We start from the raw sequence: 24,528 nt of genomic DNA, 5'->3' as shown, positions 1-24,528 counted from the left end.
TGAACCCATTCCAGTTAGACTCTCAGTGCCACCACTTGGTCAAAACTGCTCTTGTCAAGGTCACCGGCAATCACCACACTTAAATACAGGGTCAGTTCTCAGTCCTTAACTATGCAATTTTTCAGTAGATCTGACAGTTTATCTCTTCCTTCTTGAAAGGCTTTGCTTGGTTTCCAGAACACAACACTCCTGGTTTTGAGGCAGAGCAGGGACCCCCTTTTAGGAGGCTTGTGGGCCCCTCCACGCATGGAAATAAAGGGAAATCTTGAGTTTCTTCAAGGGAATTCTAGGCACCTAGCTAGCCCAGAGAAGTTAATGAGCAACTTGATAAGCAAGAAGTAGCTGAACACAATAGCCAAGGAAGTCAGAGTGAGATGTTTTGTTCCCTATAGAAGCTAAGGGTAACATGTGTTCCCAGCTTTTCAGAAACCTGGACTCTCACCAAACAGATTTAAACCTCGGATAAGGGGAAACTGAGAACTGAACTCTGACCACTGTTCATTGTTCTAAGTTGCTTCCTGAGGGGCCTGGAGGAAGTCATGTCCACCGGCCAGAGCTAACATTCTTTTCTGTGGATCCCAAGTTTAGACAGACAGCTTCACCGCCTTAATCATAAATCAAAAAATCTTTGAAACCACCTATGACCTATGAGTCCACCCCATCCCAGCTTTGAGATGTCCCACCTTTTCAGGTCAAACCAATGTATAGCCTCTATGTATTGATTTATGACTTTGCCTGTAACCTCTTTCCCTGCCTTTAAAAACCCGTACCTTTAAGCCATCTGGGAGTTCGGGTCTTCAGCATGATCTGTGCAGTTCTCCTTGTATGGTGCCCTGCAATAAAATGCCTCACTTTCTCTTGCTACTAGCCTGATGTCAATGGCTTTGCGGCACTGGGTGAGCAGACCCCAGTTTAGTTCAGTAACCATTTTCTGTCTACCCTGCTAGAAAGTTTTCTTCCATATTCTTTGCTAGTTCTTTCCCATCTTCCCAGCCTTGCAGTATACCAAATCTCATTTCTCACACTTCTTTCCTCTTTACACTCATTTAATGATCTTACCCAGTTTTGGGCTGAGAAAAGATCTATTCCTAAGGCCCACACATAGGGCCTGCTGAAGACTGAGGCTGAATTGAATTAGAACAACAGAGAACCCCTTTACTTCTACCCCGCTACCAGCCTACCAAGCAGCTAGTGACAAGCATCCATTTCTAGGGGATGGGCAAAGGCCTAGAAAGCTAGTCCCACTGTGCAGGTAGGCAGGACAGCTGTAAGCTGAGGATGAAGCATGAACACTTGAGTTCTTCAGTCCCAACGTACAGTATAGAATAATGCTAGAGGAGGTGAAAACTGTGGTACATTGAAAGCAACCATAGCAATAAAACCCAAGCCCAGGTCAGGTGCGGTGGCTCACGCCTATAATCTCAGCACTTTGGGAGGCCAAGGCAGGCGGATCACCTGAGGTCAGGAGTTTGAGACCAGCCTGACCAACATGGAGAAACCCCATGTCTACTAAAAATACAAAATTAGTCGGGTGTGGTGTCGCATGTCTGTAATCCCAGCTACTCAGGAGGCTGAGGCAGGAGAATCGCTTGCACCGGGAGGTGGAGGTTGTGGTGAGCCAAGATCGCACCATTGCACTCCAGTGTAGGCAACAAAAGCGAAACTCCATCTCAAAAACAAAAACAAAACAAAACAAAAACCCCAAGCCCAGCTTGATTCCTGACCAGATTGACCAAACCCCACGCAGACGGTCTAACAGAACACACTTGCCCATTTCCGAGCATTAATATGATTTACCTCATTCTCTTCTGTTATATAAGCAATGACTTGGCCAGGCACGGTGGCTGACGCCTGTAATCCCAGCACGTTGGGAGGCCAAAGCAGGCAGATCACTTGAAGCCAAGAGTTCAAGACCAGCCTGGCCAACATGGTGAAACCCCATCTCTACTTAAAGTACAAAAATTAGCCAGGTGTAGTGGTGCAGGCCTGTCGTCCCAGCTGCTCAGGAGGCTGAGGCACGAGAATCGCTTGAACCCAGGAGGCAGAGGTTGCAGTGAGCTGAGACTGCACCACTGCACTCCAGCCTGGGTGAGAAAGTGAGACCCTGTCTCAAAAAAATGAAATGAAAATATGTAAGCAATGACTGGCATTCAATAAAGAATTGAGACACACAAAAAAGCAAAAATAACACATTCCTCACAGACAAAGCAATCTATAGGACTATATATGGAAATGACCCAGATGTTTGAACTAATGGACAGAAACTTTAACATGTTGTTGGGGCTCAGAAAATGATACCCCAAATTAAGGCTCTGAAGCAGCCTCAGAAGCGAAAGTTTCTCTCTGACCTTCTGCCTTCCTGTCTCTGGCCCTTCATTCTTCCCCAAGCCTAGCCACAGACACTGAATTCCTTTTCCTCAAGGTGGGTCATAGAGAGAACCCCTTTTCCCCAAAGCCAGCCATAAAATGTAAAATACTACTACTCTAGGCCGTATGCGGTGGCTCACGCCTGTAATCCCAGCACTTTGGGAGGCAGAGGCAGGTGGATCACAAAGTCAGGAGTTCGAGACCAGCCTGACCAACATGATGAAACCCTGTCTCTACTAAAAATACAAAAATTAGCCAGGCATGGTGATGCGCGCCTGTAATCCCCGCTACTCAGGAGGCTGAGGCAGGAGAATTGCTTGAACTTGGGAGGCGGAGGTTGCAGTGACCTGAGATCGCACCATTGCACTCCAGCCTGGATGACAGAGCAAGACTCTGTCTCAAAAAAAAAAAAAAAAACACTACTCTAACTTCCCCCTTGCTTTTCTGTGTAAAAACTGGCTCTGAAGAAATTATCTGAGCTACTTTGTTTTAGATTGTAGGTCATAAGACCCCCATTCCAAAGAGGGTCCTGTCCATACCCAGAAGGAAGGAATGCTGCCTAGAGAGGCCAAGAATCTAGACAGACAGGCCTCACTGGGTTTCCCCACTCAGTCTATTAGCACTAAATCAGTACCCTTTTTGTCCAATCCTATTTCTACATAGCTGTCCATACTTTGTTGAACCTAGGCATATAAATGGACAATTTCCCATTTGGGTCTTCATTCTGAAGGCTCCTGTGTCACGTAAAACTATGATCAAATAAATTTGTATGTCTTTTCTCCTATTAATCTGCCTTTTGCTAGTTAATTTTCAGTGAATCTTAAGAGGGCAAAGGGGAACTTTTCTGTTGGCCCCTACAATGTTAAAAAATCTGGTGGAAAATATGGAGCCAGGTGCCATGGCTCACACTTGTAATCCCAGCACTTTGGGAGGCCAAGGCTGGAGAATCACTTGAGCCCAGGAGTTCCGAGACCAGCTTGGGCAACGTGGTGAGACCCTGTCTCTACAAAAAAGTTAAAAATTAGCCGGGCACCGTGGCCTGCTTCTATAGTCCCAGCTACTTGCGAGGCTGAGACTGGAGGATCCCTTGAATCCAAGAATTCCAGGTAACAGTGAGCTATGATCATGCCTGGGTGACAAAGTGAGACCCCCATCTCGAAAAAAAGAGAAGGAAAATATGGATAATATATATTGTGAAAGGAAATTAAGTCTTGGGACCCCAAACTCATTAAGCCAAAGGGAAAAGTCGAGCTGGGAACTGGGTCACACAAACCTGCCTCCTGCTTTTGGCTCCTAAATAAAAGATGGCTACAAGATGAAAAGCTACATGCCTCCCCCATATGTTGCCCAGTAATTCAGACCCTTCCAAAACCAGCAAATGTTTTTCATTTACAATCTCATTGGACATGTTTGGTATTCCAGTGGTATGATCACTTAGCTTCAATCTTTGTACCACAGATAGGCATCGAAGATGTTATATGGCATATAGAGGCCTTAACGAATTACACCCAAAGGCCCTAAATGGTAGCTGCATGAGTACCTCTTTGCTAAGCAATGAGGTCATGCTTATGAGGAAAGCTGTGTTGCAAAACTATGTGGCTTTAGATATACTCACGGCAGCACAAGGGGAACCTGTGCCACCATAAAAACTGAAATGTTGTGTGTATATTCCAGATGAATCAAAGAACATAACCTGACTTATGACCGATATGAAAACCCAGATAATCAACTGTCAGATCCAAAATCCTCACTAATCCATTGCTTGAGTGGTTGGTTTGGATCCTGGGGAATTTAGTGGCAGAAGCTATTGCTTATAATAGGAGGAATAATTTATGTTCTGTCCTGTTTCTGCTTACAATGTTGTTATAGTATGTGTTTGCAAATAAGTCAATGTGCAACCGAAAGGGCTAAGGTAATGATTGCCCAGAGAATTGCTTTAATTGGGGCAGTAATGAAGCCTGACTCAGCTTCCAGGTTTGCTTTCCTTTTGTTGCTATAAATCTGGCCTAGTCCCTATATATATTTTTTCTTCTCTTTTCTTTTTTCCTTCCTAGGAAAGTAAAATTCCTCACTAGGAATTTCCTTGTGGGCAAAATATGGGGGAGGCATGTAGTTTTCCATCTTGTAGCCATCTTATTTAGGAACCAAAAGCGGGAGGCAGGTTTGTGTGACCCACTTCGCAACTTGACTTTTCTCTTTGGCTTAATGAGTTTGGGGTCCAAGATTTAATTTCCTTTCACATTTCCCCCTTTTTTTCTTTAACATCTTTTGGAGAAAGCATTTTAAAAGGAATATGTGTTCCTGGTCTCAGGCTGCTTTTTCCTCCTTTTTTGAGCTGGTTTCTTGTTGCTAGGATGATTTATTCCAGGAAATTCAGGTCCCACGTTGCTAGGAAGGCTCATTCCTAGGAAGTCATGTCCCATGTTGCTAGGAAGGCTCATTCCTAGAAGTCATGTCCCACAAAGATTAAAAAAAAAATTGGGGGGAGGAAAGAGGGAAAAAGGAAGGAAAGGAGATAATTCTGAGGGCTCCAAACTTAAAGGAGAAAGGGGTCCTATCTCTTTTCTCTTAATGTTAAATGTTATTTTGTTTGTGGAATGTTCACTCTATAATATATATGTTGATTAAGTATACCATTATGCATGATTTGCAATATTGATTGACCTGTGGAGTGCCTTGAGCCTGTGTGTCCAAGACTCTTGAGTGCTGAGTGAGTGGGAAGTACTAAGGAGAATTGCTTTCTTGGAAACTCCATGTAGTTCGTGGCTTTTGTGATTGAAATAGCATCAGTAAAAGTCTGGCATTGTGGAAAAACAAATGTATGTGGACTCTGTTATTTCTGACCTTGCACTCCTCACAAGACACGTGAAATTGGAGTCACAGATGTAGAAACCAGGCAGAAGACTGTCTGAAGAGATGATACTTGAGAATTTTCCAAATATAATAAAAGACAACAAATCACAGATCCAAGAAGCTCAGATAAACCCAAGGACTTTCTTATAAAGGAAAAGATATACTTACCATATGATCAAATAATCTCACTCTAAGGTATTTACACAAGCAAAATGAAAACCAATGTCCATACAACGATCTGTATGTGAATGTTTATAATGGTTTTATTTATAGTCACTAAAATCTGGGAACAACCCAAATGTCCAGCAACTGGCAAGTGAATTGTATGATATATCCATGCAATGGCATTCTACTCAGTAATACAAAGGAAGAAATTATTGATACATGTAATAATATGGATGAATCTCAACTACAAAATACTAAGTGAAAAAAAATCAGATCCAAAAGGATATACAGGATTCCATTTATATGACATTCTGGAAAAGGCAAAACTAGGGACGGAACACAGATTAGTGATTGCCATGGTTTGAGTATGGGATAAGTGGACTAACTACAGAAACAAGGGAACTTTGGGGATGACAGACAATTCCATATTTGTAAGTGAATGTATGTACAAAATTCAAAACTAAAAAGGATAAAACTTTATGTAAATTATACTTTAAATCAACCTTTTTTTTAATGAGGTGATTTAAATAAATGTGTTAGATAGCTTGATGACACGATAAGTATGAAAGTGGTACCAGAATGGCTTGAAACTCATAAAATATTAGCGGAGTGGTTATAAGTTATTCCAAAAATCAAATAATGCATATGTTGATTCATAAGACCCTTGTCATTTCAGAAGCTGGAAATGAAACAGTACTAATGAATTTGTGGCTTCACCACTTTTTAGCTCCACAACCAGGAGCTAAATCAGGAGAGATTAGGTTAATCTCTCGAAACCTGTTTTCCTTTCTATAAAAGAGGGATCATCATACTTGCCTACAGGGTAGAGTTACCAGATAAAATACAGGACGATTGGTTAAGTGATGTGAATTTCAGATCAACCACGAATCCTACTTTAGGACAAGTAGGTACCAAATATATTTATAATTAAAAAGCGATTCGCGGTTAATCTGAAATTCAACTTTAGACGTTCTGTAATTCGTGCGTGTGAGAGACAGAGAGAGAGAGAGAGAGAGAGACAGAATCAGAATCTGGCAGCCCTACAGAGAGGTTATGAGAATAAATAAGACACTGGAACCGCAAGGCTTTCGCCCAGAGTTTGGCATAATAAGCGCCTCAGTGGTAGCGAACGCTATTTTAACCCCAGCCTCTGATGCACTACGTCTTCCTTTATTCTTTCGCCCAATTTTTAAATAAATCAACTGTACGTGTGGCCCTTCATTCCAAGCAGGCAAAAACTCGAAGGAAGCATCCAGGTGCATTATACCAGGACCCCAACTGTTAAGCTTATTAATTCCAAGAGCGGGCGACGTCATGACGCAAAGGCCCCGCCCCGGAAGAAGCACTAGACGCGTAAATAAGACGCCGACCGCCGCGGCGCTAGCCTCGGGGCTTGACGGGATTGTGGCGGTCCGCTGTCCCAATTCGGAAGCTACAGCTACCTCCGGACGCTCTCAAGATGGCGACCTCTCTGGGTTCCAACACCTACAACAGGCAGAACTGGGAGGATGCGGTGAGTGTGCCTGCCGGAGGAGGATGGAAGGAGGAGGCGAAGCCGCGCACCTTGCAAGCTGGCAGGACAGGGCCTGCGGCGCGGCCGAAGGAATTCCGGGGAGGAGCCAGCGCGGCGGCCTAGCTTGGCCGGAGCAGGAGGGCGGAGGGCGATCCTCCTGCAGGCTTGAAGGGAGGGGGCTTAGCCAGGGTCCCGGGACCGGCACCCTTTCCATCCCTGCCCCCTCCAGCCTATTAGAGCTGGTTTTCTTTTCTCCCGCCGCCTGCCGGAAGTGCAGACAGCGCTCCCTCCCGCCATCGGGTCGTGATGGACTTCGGGTTCCTGCCGTGCCTAGTTCCCCACCCTCGCTTCCCGCCCCCTCGCCACCCCAAGTGTCACTGAGGTGTCAGGGTCTTCGGAGGGTGGTCCTCAACCAGATTTCCCATTTTCACCAGGACTTCCCCATTCTGTGCCAGACATGTCTTGGAGAAAACCCATATATCCGAATGGTGAGTGATCGCGTGTGAAACGAGTTATTCATGTCCTGTCGATGTTGTGGTACTTGCACACTGTGAAGTGTTTCTCTTAGACAAGCAGAAAAAATGATGCTCTTTTACTAACGCGAAGTGCTGGACGACTTGCAAAGAACTGTCATGTGTATTCTCTTACGAATCCGGTAACACTCCTGTAATGTAGGGGTAATAACGATAGCTAGTATTTGTTGAGCATTTACCTAGGAAATAGGTCTGTTGACCAGAAGGTGAGAGCGTTTGTGTCTTTTCATACAATAGTAAGGAATGGAGCTGGGATTTAAGTTCAGATATTCTGGCTCTAGGAATGTCAGCATGATAGGAGGAGAACCAGAAGTAGAAACTAGGTTTCCTGACTCCTGGTCAAATGCCTTTTGGCCAGTGTACTTTATCTCTTTAAAGTAAGCATTCCCCCTTTCTTACAAACAAGGGTGAAATTAGAACCAGTTAACAATAATTAGGTTAGGGCTGTATTATTGTGTAGTCGTAGAGGTGTTGATATGTTAGTATGTTCACGATGTTTGAATGGTTCAAGATGTTTGAATAGTTCTGTTTAAACAGAACATTTACTATATCCCGGGCATTGGCACAGGGCAAGTCTACAGTAGCTACCTTTTGACTAAACTTTGTAAAGTGGGTGGGCCATAGCTGTATCCTCTCTGATGTAGGGATTGTGGAAAGCATTAGGAATGTTAGTTCTTGGGAGTGAACTTGGGAGCCAAAATGAACCTAAGAGTTGTGGCTGTGGAAAGACATTCACTTACCTAGTATTAGATGCATATACTCTATTTTTTTTTTTTTTTTTTCTGTAGAGACAGCGTCTCGCTATGTTGCCCAGGCTAGTCTGGAACTCCTGGGCTCAAGCGATCCTTCCACCTTGGCCTCTCAAAGTGTTGGGATTACAGGCGTGAGCCACTGCCACCCAGCCCAGATCCGTATACTCTTGAGATGTTATAACTTATAATATGTTGTTATAGTATGTTCCCTACCCTCTTCCCAAAAAAGGTTGGGTTTTGGTTTTTGTTGTTGTTGTTGTTTTTCTCTCTCTAGGATGCCAGGGATTTCCAGACATATTTCTTGGGTTATGTTTAAGGAAAGAGTAGACATCTGGCTTTTTTCTTTCTGTAACTCCAGTTCTTTTCTATTTTTTTTTCTATTATAGACCAAAGAAAAGTATGGGAAGGAATGCAAAGTAAGTATGTCTGTTAAAGAGTAATGATTTCTGTTTTATTTTTCTTTTCTCTACCAAATTAGCCTTCAGCTTACTAAGTTTTGAAGTCTTCCAGTAAAAATCAGTGCTATACAGCTTTTTATGTATTACTGATATATTCATTGGCTGGCAACTGTTTATGTGGGAAGTAAGAAAATGAACCCTCTAATGTAGAGATTCTTACGGTATCAGTGGATGGGCATTGAAGGAGTTTGTATACCAGGTGGTGTATGACTGTCCACACGAGCATTTTAGCTGAGGAGGAAGGTCATTCTTGTCAGAAGATTCTCAAAAAATTACATGACACTCCCCACTCCCCCTAAAAAAGATTAAGGTTCAGATTATTATTGGTGCTTAGCTCTAGGATGGGAAGAACTTTGACCTTTAGTCTATTTCATTTCTGTACTCTGAATTTTTGCTGGAGAAGGATGCTGAAAATTGTATTGAAACATCAAATCAACTAGGTGATTGCTAAGGTCTCTTCTGAACCCTACATTCAGGGATCCTTTTTTGAATGCCCCGTTGTTATCAGATCTCCAGATTGCCCAGATCAGGACCATTGACATTCTATGGCTCTTGCTTTGTGTTGCAGATCTGTGCCAGGCCATTCACAGTGTTTCGCTGGTGCCCTGGAGTCCGCATGCGTTTCAAGAAGACTGAAGTGTGCCAAACCTGCAGTAAATTGAAGAATGTCTGTCAGACCTGCCTCTTAGACCTAGAGTATGGTATGTTTGACCTGTCCAATAAATCTGAAAGTGTGCAGGTACCTAAAACTACAAGCCAGTCTTTTGTCTCCCACTTCTCACCCTAGCTCTGGTTCTGATTTCACTTTGGAATGTCTGCCGTGGTCTGCTTTTCCCAGGAAAAGAACCATAATTAGGCCACTCTAGAGCCCTGAACAATAGTAGGAACTTAAGGAAAAGTTGGAAATTAATCAAAAGTGGCCTGAACAATAGTAGGAACTTAAGGAAAAGTTGGAAATTAATCCAAAGTGGCCTAAACCTTCATCTCTGTAGCCCAAGTGAGGTAAAAGGCATTGATTCTATGATAGATAATTTATTTGCCTTAGGCTTCTTTCTTGATCCAGAGCTTTTTTCTACCATCCCAATCAGAAGCTCACAGGGTAATTGTGCTTTATTTTATTTTATTTTTTGAGTTAGGGTCTCACTCTGACACCCAGGCTAGAGTACAGTGTTGTGATCACAGCCCACTGCAACTTTGAACTCCTGGGCTCAAGGGATCCTCTTGCCTCTGCCTCCTGGTATACCACCATACCCAGTGCACGTGTGTGTGTGTGTCACTATTTTGCCCAGGCTGGTTTTGAACTCCTGGCCTCAAGCAGTCCTCCCACCTTGGCCTCCCAGAGCCACTATAGCCAGCCTAATTGTGCTTTAGACTTTTGTCTCAATTGTGTTGTTAGAACTGATATATTGCTACTGTTTCAGAGTAACTGCTTTTGGGAGTAATTTTTTTTTTAACCGCAGGTGACTGTTTTTCAGAAAGATCATTTTTCAACAGGAGTTTTTACTAGTAAAGGAAAGGGAAAAATATATGAGTTTATGTATGTTAAGTTCATTGGAGTTACTCTTCTAGTCAGAGTCCTGGCCACATTTTATGTAATGTTATTTATGTGTTTGTTAAGGAGGCGTCTGGTCCTGGAGTACAGTGACCCTTACATGACTGTGACTATCCAGAGGATCTATAGGACTAACCTAGAAAGAAACCACTTTTACATTTACTTTAAATAAATCATGTTGTAATAAAAACTAGGAGCTAATTTACAGGTTGAATATGACCATGGGCACAGTTTGTTCATCTAAAAATTTTCTTTTATAATTTTTTTGTTTTTTGTTTTTGAGACAGGGTGTCACTCTGTTGCCCAGGCTGGAGTGCAGTGGCATGGTCATGGCTCACTGCAGCCTTAACCTTTCCAAGCTCAGGTGATCCACCTCAGCCTCCTGAGTAGCTAGGACTACAGGTGCATACCACCACACCCAGCTAATTTTTGTATTTTTTGTAGAAATGGGGTTTCACCATGTTGACCAGGCTGGTCTCGAACTCCTGGACTCAAGCTGTCTGTCAGCTCCAGCCTTCCAAAGTGCTAGGATTACAGGCATGAGCCACCACACCCAGCCTAAAAGATTTTCTAAAACATTGATTTCATCAAATTTCCTGACAGTTCAGGAATTTGGACAATTTCTTAGCATGCTGTGTAGCAGAAGTAACCTGATGGTGCTAAAGAGTTTGAATAAAAACATAGTAAAGTCTCTGGTACTAAATAGGAAAGAGGAGAAGGGAAAGATGATGTATTCTGTGTGCATGGTTAGTATGGATATGTTTTAAAATACATCTGAGGTCTTCTTCCTCTTTTTTTGTACCAGGCCTGCCCATCCAGGTTCGTGACGCAGGATTGTCTTTTAAAGATGACATGCCAAAGTCAGATGTCAACAAAGAGTACTATACACAGAATATGGAGAGAGAGGTATGCTGCCACTTTTTGGATAGAAATCCTAATGAATTGACACAGTCTGTATAATTTATCTTTTGAATTTGTCATCCCCACTTAGATTTCTAACTCTGATGGAACACGGCCAGTTGGCATGCTGGGGAAAGCCACATCTACCAGTGACATGCTGCTCAAACTGGCCCGGACCACACCCTACTACAAAAGGAATCGACCCCACATTTGCTCCTTCTGGGTGAAAGGAGAGTGTAAGAGAGGAGAGGAATGTCCATACAGGCAAGAGCCGAGCCTCATTTTCAGTATTTGCTTTCAGATGATTTCTCATCTAAGAAATGGGAGGTCCTAGCTTAAACTGTTTCTGCTTTAAAATCTAAAAGTCATACAACTAATGTGGTATATCTCATGTCTTAGAACTATGAAATTTAGAAGAGCATGAATAAATTGTAGTTTTTACTTACAATTGAGCCTTGGAAACTAAATTGCTATGCCATACAGTATAGATGCTGACCCTAAACATTTCTACCTGAGAAGTAAATCTTCACTGCCATGGTTTAAATGAGTTGACTCTCAATGTATGGTTGAAGTCAAAGTAAGGTCAGACTTCTAAAGGGTGTGTATGTTTTGGTTAAGACTGCCAAGCATCTGGATTAGGAGTTCTTAATTTGGGATTGGTTAACCCCACCCCCTAAAAAATAATGTATGTGCTTTCTCTGGGGCTAGGTCCATAGCTTTAATCAGATTCTCAGTGGAATACAACACCCCAAATGTGTTAAGAATCATTGACCTAGAGAGGGGTAATCATGTGTCCCTTTCTGGGGGGACAGGAGGGGGCGGATCATGTCAAGAGTATTTATTTATAAGGAAAGTTTGGCATCCTAGATGGCCTAAGGGTGGCTTTTAGGAGGCTAGGAATTCCTTCTGTGATACAGTAAATCTCTTGGTATTAGGTCTATTTTGGTAATTATATTTTGGTAGAAACCATAGTTTCTAGTTCAAAAGGCATTTCAGAATATGTATCTAGGACTTTAATATGTAGCTACTCTTGGAAGATACCATTTTTTCACCTTTGTTTCACCTTTATGCCTTCTTTTTTTCTTGAATCATAGACATGAGAAGCCTACAGATCCAGATGACCCCCTTGCTGATCAGAATATTAAAGATCGATATTATGGAATCAATGATCCTGTAGCTGACAAGCTTCTAAAGCGGGCTTCAACAATGCCTCGGCTGGACCCACCAGAGGATAAAACTATCACCACGCTATATGTCGGTGGTCTAGGTGATACCATTACTGAGACAGATTTAAGGTTTGTGGGTATAAGTTAGAGAGTTATTTTTGCCTTTAACTGCCCTGGAATAATTTATTTGCAAAGACTGCAAGAATGATCATTCTGTACAAAATACATTTTTCTTTAGTCTGTCTATTGTTAGTATCATGCTGACTGGAATTTTTGTAAAATTGTCGTTTATGGTGCCACAGTAATAATGTGCTTATGTGGCTGGGCACAGTGCCTCATGCCTGTAATCTCAACACTTTGGGAGGATCTCTTGAGCCGAGGAGTTTGAGACCAGCCTGAGCCACATAGTGAGACCACATCTCTACTAAGAAAAAAAATTAGCCGGGTGTGGTGGCATGTGCCTGTAGTCCCAGCTGTTTGGGAGGCTGAGGCAGGAGGATCGCTTGAGCTTGGGAGATCAAGGCTGCAGTGAGCTGTGATTGCACCACTGCACTCCAGCCTAAGCAACAGAGTGAGACCCTGTCTCAGAACCAAAGCACAAAGAGTGCTTATCCATCCTGGTATATGGTAATAATGACATAGGATTCTATTTGACCTAACAGCCAAGTTTTAAAGGATGGCACGCATCCAAGTATGATGAATTATGTAGAGGAGGGAGAGCTTTGCGATGATAAAACTCTTATGGTTTAAATTGTTGGCTTTTTAAAGAGACTGGCATTTGATAAATTTGTGTTATTTTTGGCTTGTATTATGCTTGGCTAGATGAGACATCTGGGCAGATAGTAATGGAAATTACCTCTTCCAAAGAGATAAAGTGGAGAAGAAACTCCTGTAAGTTTATAACCTGCCCTTGGTAGCCTGTCTCCATTAAACCCTATCCAAGTGAGCTAGACAACCCCCAGGGGTTGGCAGACTTTCGCTATAAGAGGCTGGATGGTGAATATTTTAGGCATTGTGGGCCACATGCAGTCTCTGTCATGTATTCTTGTTTTAAACTTTCTTGGCTCATGGGCCTTGAGAGCTGTAGTTTGCCAACCCCTTATCTAGGGTTTAGGGTCTTTAAGGAACCTATTAGAACCCCCTTTCCTCCATGGGAAAAAACCCTGAGATGTTTGAGAACCTTTATTTACTCATTATTTTTCTTTCCTTCTCTCAATCAGCAGCACCCACAGTAGGACAAGATATGGGGGGGACACCTGCGGGTAGTTAGGCAGATAATCTTGGGGCCCACCTGCCTAGTGGTGTGTCAGTGAAAGTTAATCCATTTTCAGTCTCCTGGGAACATCTTTGTTAACTCTCACTTTCATTTTTCTCTGCCTGTTTCCCTTCAGAAATCATTTCTACCAGTTTGGAGAGATCCGGACGATCACTGTTGTGCAGAGACAGCAGTGTGCTTTCATCCAGTTTGCCACACGGCAGGCTGCAGAAGTGGCTGCTGAGAAGTCCTTTAATAAGTTGATTGTAAATGGCCGCAGACTGAATGTGAAATGGGGAAGGTGAGAATTAAACTATTTTTAAGTGACATTTTGCTTAGATTTTTAAGAAACTACTTCATTTTCTGGAGACTAGTAGGCTTTTGGTTAACAGGCTTAAATGAACAGGATCTTTAAAGAGATCTTTCAAAGATCACTCTCTATGTGATAGTTGATTCCTGTGGATGTTGGGAGAACCCTGCTTTGGAAATGTATTCACGGGGTTGGTGTATAATCTACTCCTTTGAAGGTTCCTGTTTTTGTGACTAGCTATTATAGGCCAAGTATAATGCCAGGGCATGAAAGGTGAATTTTAGGGTTTATAAATGAATTAGACCTAGATTCTGCCGTTAGAGGCTGATTGTCCAGTGGAGAAGATAAAACAGGAAAGAATCACTATTTTAAGTTTAAAAGTGATGATTGCATAAGAGAGACACAGGTGAAAGACCCAGTTCAAAGGGGGAACATGTCTCCAACTTGGAACCAGGGAAGAGATGGCTAATAGCAGCATCTGCCTTTGTGGAGCGCTCCCTATGTGGTAAGCACTGTGCTAAACACGTATGTGTTGCCTCTTCTGGTCCTTATGATCTAGCAGGTTTTGAACCAGGTCTTTTCCTGTGTCAAAACCTTTGCTTTTGTTCACTGTGCACAGTGGCATTTATGGGAAAAGAGTGTGTGCTGAGGAGGAGGTAGAGCGAAGGAACTCCATTGGACTGGGGAATGTAAGAAGCAGAGGTGTGAGATAAGGTGGGCCAAAGTGCCGACTGTATGCATGTGTGTTTCCCAGATCCCAAGCAGCCAGAGGAAAAGAAAAAGAGAAAGATGGAACTACAGACTCTGGGATCAAACTAGAACCTGTTCCAGGATTGCCAGGAGGTGAGTGCAGACTCCCTGCTGACTTCAGAAGCTCTGTCTGCCCTGATGTTCCTATTTTGGAAGATGGGACCCAGGTCTGGTTCATGTCGCCGCTCTACTCTCCCAGTAGGATCTCTGAGAATGTAAAGGTGGTAGAAACAGTGTTGCACAATTGTTCTCCCCTCTATGTGTTGACTATTTTCTCTCCTCCAGCTCTTCCTCCTCCTCCTGCGGCAGAAGAAGAAGCCTCTGCCAACTACTTCAACTTGCCCCCAAGTGGTCCTCCAGCTGTAGTGAACATTGCTCTGCCACCGCCCCCTGGCATTGCTCCACCCCCACCCCCAGGTAACTTCCATCTTCCTTCTTAGCCCAGAGAAATCCTTGTGAAAGTTCTGTCTCATAAACCTCACCATCACGTTCAACACTTCCAAATCCTGTGAGTTTGCTCTGTAGAAGTCTGCAAGTAAAGTTGATCTGTTGGGATTTCTGATATTTTTTTTCCTCCTGCTCTGCCGAGGAGAAGAAAGGGGCCAGTTTTCTAAAGGTCCAGGTATGTGTGTCAGCAGAGTAAGATTATTAGATTACAAAGATCTGATCCGCGTATATGTGTCAGCAGAGTAAGATTATTAGATTACAAAGATCTGTCACCAATTTGTTCCCTTTTCTAAACTAAATGCTAATGGATGCCCTAGAGCACTGTTGCTCAGTGCGGACTGTGAGTGGGTGTCATTTTACAGTGTTTATCACCTGTCTGCCACAAGATCAGGAGCTTGTGCCAGAATGTAAATCAGTGAACCCCTTCCTTCATTGAGAAAGTCTTCTTACCAAAAAAACTGTCAGATGAACTAAACTGTGCCTGGTCATATAATTTACATTTTGACTCAAGCTCTTTGTCTTGAGTGGCCATAAATAGGTGGAGGACTGGCACTTTGTATAGCACTGCTGTAGACAGTGTTAACAGTGGAAGGAAATCACAGGTAGCCAGTTCTCCTGTGGCAGAGAGCCCATACTCTGAAGAGAATCTGGTTTCTGAGCACCCTCCATTCTGGTGTCAAGCATTGAAGTTAATGATGACACAGTCTTTGCCATCAGCCTGATTTCTTTCTTGTCTCCCAAATCCTGACTAAATCCTGTCTGGTAGGATTTGGCATGTTGGATACATAGCAGAAACTCAGATGACATACTAGGTGATACCTTGAGTGCGGTGGAGTTTTTTGGACTGTGGGGGAAAGGTTTCTGAAACCAAGGAAATAACAAGTGGAAGCAAGTTTTGTGAACTGACATTTGCTTAAGCCCCGTGTCAACCTTGATTTATGTGTAGGTGGTTTTAACCTTAGCAAGATTGAGAGGTTTGAAAGGTTATCAAGGAAACTACAAGCCTAACACATTTGTTCTCTCGTATCTGCAGGTTTTGGGCCACACATGTTCCACCCAATGGGACCACCCCCTCCTTTCATGAGGGCTCCAGGACCAATCCACTATCCTTCTCAGGACCCTCAGAGGATGGGAGCTCATGCTGGAAAACACAGCAGCCCCTAGCACCTTGTCACCACTCTGGGGCTCTGTGGAAGAAAGGGCACTTAAAACTCCCAGTAAATCTTGGAATAAATATATTTTTCCTTCCCTTGTAGTTTCCATGGTAGCTGAATGTGCTCAGATGTGGGCAGAGACTGACAGCCATGCTTTCCTATACTTGTTCAAAGGATTGATGGACCGTAAATAAGCTGCCATTAACACATCTGGTTACTGCTATAACACGACTAATAAAACCTAAAGCCTGTTCCCCTTACCCGTGTGGGGCACAAGCAGATGAGTGAATTGGAATGTCCAGCAGAGTTACCATCCCAATTATATGTTCATTTTGTATATTTTTTGGGCGGGGGAAAAATTGACCTGCAGTAAAAAAAACCTTTGACCATTTTTATGTCCATTGGATATTTTCCTTTTTATCATCTTAAAAAAAAGATAACTAGTACTAATCATTGTAGTGGCCTAAGTGTGATTTAACTCTTTTGAAGTCACACCCTCAGAAAGATGAGTAGAAACCAGCACCAGCACAGCCCAGATCTTTTCTTTCCTCTCCTTTTCCTCATTTATTCCTAAAGGAATCTGACCATTTTACGTCTCTACGGCCCAAAAAAAGACAAAAATAAAAATTCCTTTTTATTCCTGTCAACTGGATGGAAACACAAATTTCATGGAGCTGTGTACCATTGAAGAAACCTGGTGTCTGGCATGAAATTACTGTAAAGAACTTCCTGTAAAACACGTTCTTTAACAAACTGAAATGAAAAGCATTGGAGCGTTTGAATGAAAGACGTGACCTCCTGCTGGGACTCTGATGGTCTTCAGCATTCACCTTCGTGTGTCTTCAGTGTCTCATTGTCATCCCTGCTTCTGTTTGGTCTTAGAGTGTTCGGATATAACTGAATTGTAGATGGTAAAGGAAATTTGATGTGTTTTTTGGTTTTAAATAATTAAAACGGGTCAATTTTTCAAATGTTGTCATGGGTTTATTTCTAGATTCCTCTTTATCCTTTGGTAGCTGAACTTGAGGTCAGTGGAAGTTATTTAATAGAAATGAGTTATATATTGTAAATTTTTTAAATGTTGCTTTAGACTTTTGATTATATCCATTCCATGATGATTTACTTATTATTATTTTTTACCTCAGCCTATTCTTAGGTTAGATTCCATGATGATTTAAAAGGTTCAGACCTCTTTAGTACTTATTTCAGAGGGTGATTGTGAGGTTGAAATAAGATAGTGCACAAAAACACTTAGCACAGATCCTGGTGTAGGGTAGTTGATAAAGGGTAACTTTAAGAAGTCACCCAGCTGGGTGCATGCCGACAGTGCCAGCTACTTAAGAGGCTGAGGTGGGAGGATTGCTTGAGGCCAGCAGCTCAAGGCCAGCCTGGGCAACATGGTGAGATCCTGTCTCTAAAAAATAAAATTTAATAGGTCATCCTTAGGAAAGTCATTTTAAAAGGAAACATTTATTATAAATCTATTTTTCCTGAAGCCACTTTTTTTTTTTTTTTTTTGAGATGGAGTCTCGCTCTCGCTAGGCTGGAGTGCAGTGGCGCGATCTCGGCTCACTGCAACCTCTGCCTCCTGGCTTCAAGCAATTCTCGTGCCTCAGCCTCCTGCGTAGCTGGGATTACAGGCATGCACCACCACACCTAGCTAATTTTTATATTTTTAGTAGAGATGGGGTTTCACCATGTTGGCCAGGCTGGTCTTGATCTCCTGACCTCGTGATCCGCCCACCTCGGCCTTCCAAAGTGCTGGGATTACAGGAGTGAGCCACCTCGCCCAGCCATTTCCTGAAGCAAATTTCATGCCACTTTTATCTAAAATGTTTACTTCCAAGAAGGACATGCCCCATATGGCACCCTGTTTTAGATTTGCAGATTTTTTTTTTCTAGAGAACTTAAATTGCCTTTTTTAAAGATTTAAAAATCTATACTAAGAAATTTTCATTTTATTGCTAGTAATGTCAAATGTGAAGCAATGTACAATACTTCCAAGTATTTTTGTATCCTTTTGGGTCTTTTTTTGTTGCCTGCTTTTGAGCATGTAAAGGATTTTTAGCCAATTTGTAAATGAGATGTGAATCTTATGGATAGCATTTTAATAACTGCTAGATTCAATGATTTTCATCTCCACATACACATACATACATACATATATGCTTATCCAATTGTGTATTGTAACCTTGCTTTCTTGGGGAAGAGGAGATTCTAATTTTTGTGTAGTCTGGTTATGGATCTTTTTTAAAAACCCAGTATAAAGGGAAGTATAGAATAGATATTCATAAATCAGAATTATCAGCAATTATATCTTGGCAAAAACTCTTGCTTGCCAAATTCCATTGCCTAGGGCAGACAGCTGGGTACACTTGGTGAAAAGCAACTTTTGCCATTCCCAGGCTTGGCCTGTAAAACCCTCACCCAGTCCTGTGTGCTTTCTCCATCTGGCTGAATGCACAGAATGGTCTCTAGAAGACAGCAGAGTCACACAGTGGAGCCTGGGTTCCTCCATCACCACTTAGAAGACAATATTGCTATATGAGAAATTTTTGTTGTATTAAGGCATTGAGACTTGGGGATTTTTCTGTTATAGCAGCTAGTGTTACTCTAATAAAAATATAGATGTCCTCGCATCTAATAATAATAAGGCACTTGTTTATATAGTAGGTTTACACTGAGTGATGGTGTTTTCCTCTTTTTTTGAAAAATAGGGGTCTCACTACATTGCCCACGCTGGTCTCAAACTTCTGGGCTCAAGCAATCCTCCCGCCTTGGCCTTCCCTTTGTTGGGATTGCAGCCATGAGCCACCGCGTCCAGGCAAGTAATGGTGTTTTAAACAGACTCTGGAGCCAGACTACCTGAGTTCAAATCTCAACTTCAGCTCCTCCCAGCTGTATAACCTGGTATGTACTTAATCTCTCTCTAGTTGTCATAAGGCCTCATCTCTTAACCCTTTTTGCTGCCTGTAATATTTTGAGCTCCTTCTCCAACGGAAAAGGCTCAGAAGGTAAAGCATTATGACAACTGGACTAAGGCAGTGACAGCCCATGGGGAAAAGAGTGAGATATAACAGATGTTCTGGAAGCCAAATCAGTGAGCCACTGTGACCTGAAATAAATGGAGGTGAAAAGAGAGGAGTCTAGGGTAACCCCTAACCTCCCACCTCAGGTCTCTGGGTTGGTCAGCTGGGTGGAAAGATGTCTTTTCCTGAAATAGAGAATGCTGGAAGAAGAAAGTGAGATTGGAAAGTAGGGGTAGGAAAATATGAATTCCCTATGGGATCTGGTGAGTTTAAGATATCTGTAAGGCCAATGGAAATTCCCAACCCAAGGGGAATGGAGCTTAAGGGAGATTAAGATTTGGATGGTCAGTGAAGTGGTGGCAGCTGAAGCCCTGGCTGTGGAGTAGAATTCTCCAGGGTCGGCAGGTAGAGCAATTTTTAAACTTCAGTGAGTCTAAGTTCTTGGATTTTTATGAGGTAAAGACCACCCTTTGAGAAATACTAGTATAGGATGAGATCACTTCTTTTTTTTTTTTTTTTTTTTTTTGAGACAGAGTCTTGCTCTGTCGCCTAGGCTGGAGTGCTGTGGTGCGATCTCAGCTCACCACAACCTCCACCTCCCAGGTTCAAGCAATTCTCCTTCCTCAGCCTCCCGAGCAGCTAGGATTACAGGCACACACCACCATGCCCGGCTAATTTTTGTCTTTTTTTTAGTAGAGACGGGGTTTCACCATGTTGGCCAGGCTGGTCTTGAATGCCTGACCTTGTGGTCCGCCCATCTCGGCCTCCCAAAGTGCTGGGAGCCACCGCACCCGGCCAAGATCACTTCTAAGATTAGAAAATGTTACTCTTCTCGGAGATTCTGTAGTCTTTTTTTTTTTTTGCCCCTAACATTTTACTGTAAAAATTTTCTAATGTACAGAAAAGTTAGAATAATTTTACTATGAACCACCGTATACCCACCAACTGATTCTACAATTAACATTTTGCCATATTGGCTTTATCACATATCTATCCATTTCTTTATGCATCCATCAGTCTTTTTTTTTTTTTTTTTGGAGATAGAGTCTCACTCTGTCACCCAGGCTGGAGTGCAGTGGTGCTATCTTGACTCACTTCAACCTCCGCCTCCCAGGTTCAAGCAATTCTCCTGCCTCTGCCTCCTGAGGAGCTGGAATTACAGGCGTGTGCTACCACACCCGGCTAATTTTTGTATTTTTTTAGTAGAGATGGGGTTTCACCATATTGGCCAGGCTGGTCTCAAACCCCTGACCTCAAGAGATCTGCTCACCTCAGCTTCTGAAAGTGCTGAGATTATAGGCATGAGCCACCGTGCCCAGCCCCATCAGTCTATTTTTATGCATTTCAGAGTAAATTGAAGACATCAGCAGACTTCACCTTTAAACATTTCAGCATTTATATACAGATGCTCCTCAATTTATGGTAGAGTTATATCCTGATAAGTTGAAAATATCATTAAGTGAAAAATGTATTTAATACACCTACTGAACATCACAGCTTAGCTTAGCCTATTGAGCAAAATCACCTAACGCAAAGCCTATTTTATAATAAAGTGTTGAATATCTCATGTGATTTATTGACTACTCTCCTGAAAGTGAAAAACAGAATGGTTGTATTGCTTTCACAACATCCTAAAGTTGAAAAATCATAAATTGAACCATCCTAAGTTGAGGTCCTTGTTTAATTAACTAGAGTTCAATTCTTTTTTCCATCTGTCCAGATGAAAGAGTTCAATATTTTTTGTGGATTTTTAAGGTCAAAGTTACATAGACTAAAATGCATGAGTATGTCATTCAAGAGTTTTGACAAATGTGTACATCCATGTGACTCAAACCCCTGTCAAGATATAGGACATTACCATCACTCCAGAAAATTTCCTCCTGCTCTTCCTGGCCAATACCCACTCCTACCAATCTCCAGAGGCATCTACTGTTCTGATTTTTATTACCACAGATTAGTTTTGCTTCCTTTAGAACTTCATATAAATAGAATCACACAGTGTGAACTCTTTTATATTTGGCTTCTTTCTAGTAGCATGTGTTTGAGAATCATCCATAATGTTGTATACAGTTCCTTTTTATGGCAGGATAGAATTCTACTGTATGACTATGCCATCACTTATCCAACCTCCCATTGATGGACACCAAGGCTGTTTCCAGTTTGTTTGGGGTTTTTTTGCTACTGAAAATAAAAGCTACTATGAATATTCTTGTACAAATTGTTTGTGAATATATGTTTTCATTTCTCTTTAATAAATACTTAAGGCCGGGTGCAGTGGCTCACTCCTGTAATCCCAGCACTTTGGGAGGCCGAGGTGGGGGGTGGATCACCTGATGTCAGGAGTTCGAGACCAGCCTGGGCAACATGGTGAAACCCCATCTCTACTAAAAATACAAAAATTAGCCGAGCGTGGTGGCAGGTGCCTGTAATTCCAGCTACTCGGGAGGCTGAGGGAGGAGAATCACTTGAACCTGGGAGGTGGAGGTCGCAGTGAGCCGAGATGGCGTTACTGCACTCCAGCCTTGGTGACAGATCAAAGCTCTGTCTCAAAAAAATAAAAAATACATAAATACTTAGGAGCAGAATTACTAAACATGTCTGGTTTTAAAAAGAACTGTCAGACTTTTTCCCTTTACATTCCTACCACAATGTAGGAGAGTTCCAGTTGCTCCACAGTGTTGCCACCATTTGATGTAAATGGTTTTCTGAATTTTAGCCATTCTGGTGGGTGTGTAATGGTATTTAATTGTGGTTTTATTTTGCATTCCCATTGTGACAAGTTGGATACCTTTTCAACTACTTATGGCCATTTACATATCTTCTTTTTTTTTTTTAACATTGAGAAACTTAAGGATGAAAAATCTGTTTTTATTTTTATTTTTAGAAATGGGGTCTTACTTTGTCACCCAGGCCGGAGTGCAGTGGTGTGATCATAGCTCACTGCAGCCTTGAACTCCTGGCCTCAAGTGATCCTCCACCTCAGCCTTCCAAAGTGCTGGGATTACAGGTGTGAGCCACTGTGCCCAGCCTGTATTTCTTCTTTTGTGACATGTCTGTCCAAATATTTTGGTCATTTTTATTGGGTGTCTTTTTTTGTATTAACTAGTTATAGAAGGTATACATCTTAGGTATTAGTCCTTTGTCAGAGACATGTTTGCAAATACTCTCTCCCAGTCTGTGGCCTGCCTATTGACTTTCTTTCTTTCTTTTTTTGAGACAGAGTCTCGCTCTGTCACCCAGGTTGGAGTGCAGTGGGGTGATCTTGGTTCACTGCAACCTCCACCTCCCAGGTTAAGCAATTCTCCTGCCTCAGTCTGCTGAGTAGCTGGGACTACAGGCACGTGCCACCACACCCGTCTAATTTTTGTGTTTTTAGTAGAGACGGGGTTTCACCATGTTAGCCAGGCTGGTCTCGAACTCCTAACCTCAGGTGATCCGCCCACCTCAGCCTCCCAAAGTGTTGGGATTACAGATGTGAGCCACCGCGCCCAGCTTTATTCGCTTTCCTAGTGATTTTTTTTTTGATAAGCAGAAGCTTTTTGTTTTAATCAAATCTAACTTAGTATCTCATATACCAAATCTGTATTAGTTTGCTAGGGCTACCATAACAAAGTACTAAAAACTGGCTTAAACAACAGGAATTTATTGTCTTACAGTTCTGGAGACTAGGCCTCCAGGATTAAGGTGTTAGCAGGTTGATTCCTTCTGAGGCTGTGAGAGAATCTGGTCCATGCCTGTCTCCTAGGTTCTAGTGGTTTGCTGGCAATCTTTAGCATTCCTTGACTTGCAGGCACATCACTCTGCCTTCATCTTTCCTTGGCGTTCTCCCAGTGTGCATGCCTCTGTGTCCAAATTTCCTCTAGTTATAAGGGCACCAGTCATACTGGATAGGGCCCACCCTAATGATGTAATTTATTGTTTGTTGAAAACATTTTCCTTTTCTAGGGCTCTTGCATTTCCATATAAATTTTTAAAATCAGCCTGCCAATTTCTACAAAAACATAAGCCTATGATTGGGATTGTGTTGAAAATAGGTCAATTTGAGAAGAACTGACATCTTACAAATACTGAGTTTTCCAATCTATGAGCACAATATATGTCTCCATTTAACTATCTTCCTTAATTTCAGCAATGTTTTAAGGTTTTGGTGTACAAGTCTTACACAACCTTTGTTACATTTATTACTAAGAATTGTGTGATTTGTTGCTATTTTTTAAAAAATGTCTTTTCCAATTGTTGCAGTTAATATAGAAATAGTTGGGTTTTGTGTCTCAACCTTGTATCCTGTGACCTTGCTAAATTCACTCAGTATTTCTAGTAATTATTTTGTAGATGTCTGCAATGATCTATGTAAACAATAATTTCACCTGTGAACAGAGACCATTTCATTTATTTATTTCCAATCTTTATGCCTATTTCTTTTTCTTGCCTAACTGAACTGGCTAGGACCATGAGTACTACATTAAATAGAAGTGATAAGAGAAGACAGCTTTGTCTTATTCCCAAGCTTGTGGGAAATGCATGCAGTATTTCCCCATTAGGTATGTAATTAGCTGGAGATTTTTTGGAGCTAACTTTGATCAAACTGAAGGAGTTGCCTTCTAAATTTTTAAAGAATTTTCACCATAAATTGGTGTTGAATTTCATTAATGCTTTTCATGCACCAAAAATGTTAAACCAAGATTGCATTCCTGGGGTAAACCTAACTTAGTCATGATGTATTACATACATTTATTTATAAATTATATATACAGATATATTTATAAATATGTGTGTATATACATACACGAACACACACATATGTATCTTGGGTTTTATGTCTATATTCATGAGGAATAGTGGCCTTTTCTGTAATATTTTTGTCAGGTTTCTTCCAGCATTATAAAATTTGTTTGGAAATGTTTCTTCCTCTATATTTTGAAAGCATTTGTGTAACAATGCTTTTTTTGTTTTTTTCTTCTTAAATGTTTGACACAATTCTCTGGTGAAGCCATCAGGTTCTGGTGTTTTCTCTGTGGGATTTGTCTGTCTTGAGTTTCAAAGCTTGTTATTTTGGAATAATTTCAGATTGACAGAAAAGTTCCAAAGACTGTTCTTGTATACTTTTTACCCAGCTTCCCCTCTTGTTAACAGCTTACATAGTCATAGTATGTTTTTCTTTTCTTTTCTTTTCTCTTTTTTTGAGACGGAGTCTCGCTCTGTCGCCCAGGCTGGAGTGCAATGGCGCAATCTCGGCTCACTGCAAGCTCCGCCTACCGGGTTCACGCCATTCTCCTGCCTCAGCCTCCCGAGTAGCTGGGACTACAGGCGCCCGCCACCATGCC

General features: G+C 42.0%; 1 protein-coding gene across 1 annotated transcript; it reads left to right on the top strand.

Moving 5' to 3' along the window:
- Nucleotides 1-6,709: 6,709 nt before the first annotated feature.
- Nucleotides 6,710-17,146, top strand: RBM22 (RNA binding motif protein 22). The gene is made up of 11 exons (XM_054489028.2): nucleotides 6,710-6,898; nucleotides 7,333-7,386; nucleotides 8,570-8,599; nucleotides 9,210-9,342; nucleotides 10,999-11,099; nucleotides 11,185-11,357; nucleotides 12,188-12,388; nucleotides 13,651-13,815; nucleotides 14,579-14,667; nucleotides 14,860-14,991; nucleotides 16,055-17,146. The coding sequence occupies exons 1-11, from the start codon at nucleotides 6,845-6,847 to the stop codon at nucleotides 16,183-16,185; spliced, it is 1,263 nt and encodes a 420-aa protein (XP_054345003.1). The 5' UTR covers nucleotides 6,710-6,844; the 3' UTR covers nucleotides 16,186-17,146.
- The last annotated feature ends 7,382 nt before the right edge of the window (nucleotides 17,147-24,528 follow it).

Source organism: Pongo pygmaeus, chromosome 4, assembly GCF_028885625.2.
Source record: "Pongo pygmaeus isolate AG05252 chromosome 4, NHGRI_mPonPyg2-v2.0_pri, whole genome shotgun sequence".
Taxonomy (NCBI): Eukaryota; Metazoa; Chordata; class Mammalia; order Primates; family Hominidae; genus Pongo; species Pongo pygmaeus.
This window is presented reverse-complemented; position numbering and strand designations above follow the sequence as displayed.

Excerpts from the sequence above, each read along its gene's own strand:
- RBM22 (XM_054489028.2), top strand. The coding sequence starts at position 6,845 with ATGGCGACCTCTCTGGGTTCCAACACCTACAACAGGCAGAACTGGGAG. Across the intron at positions 9,343-10,998 it reads CCTCTTAGACCTAGAGTATG|GCCTGCCCATCCAGGTTCGT; the intron begins GTATGTTTGACC and ends TTTTTGTACCAG. Across the intron at positions 11,100-11,184 it reads CACAGAATATGGAGAGAGAG|ATTTCTAACTCTGATGGAAC; the intron begins GTATGCTGCCAC and ends ATCCCCACTTAG.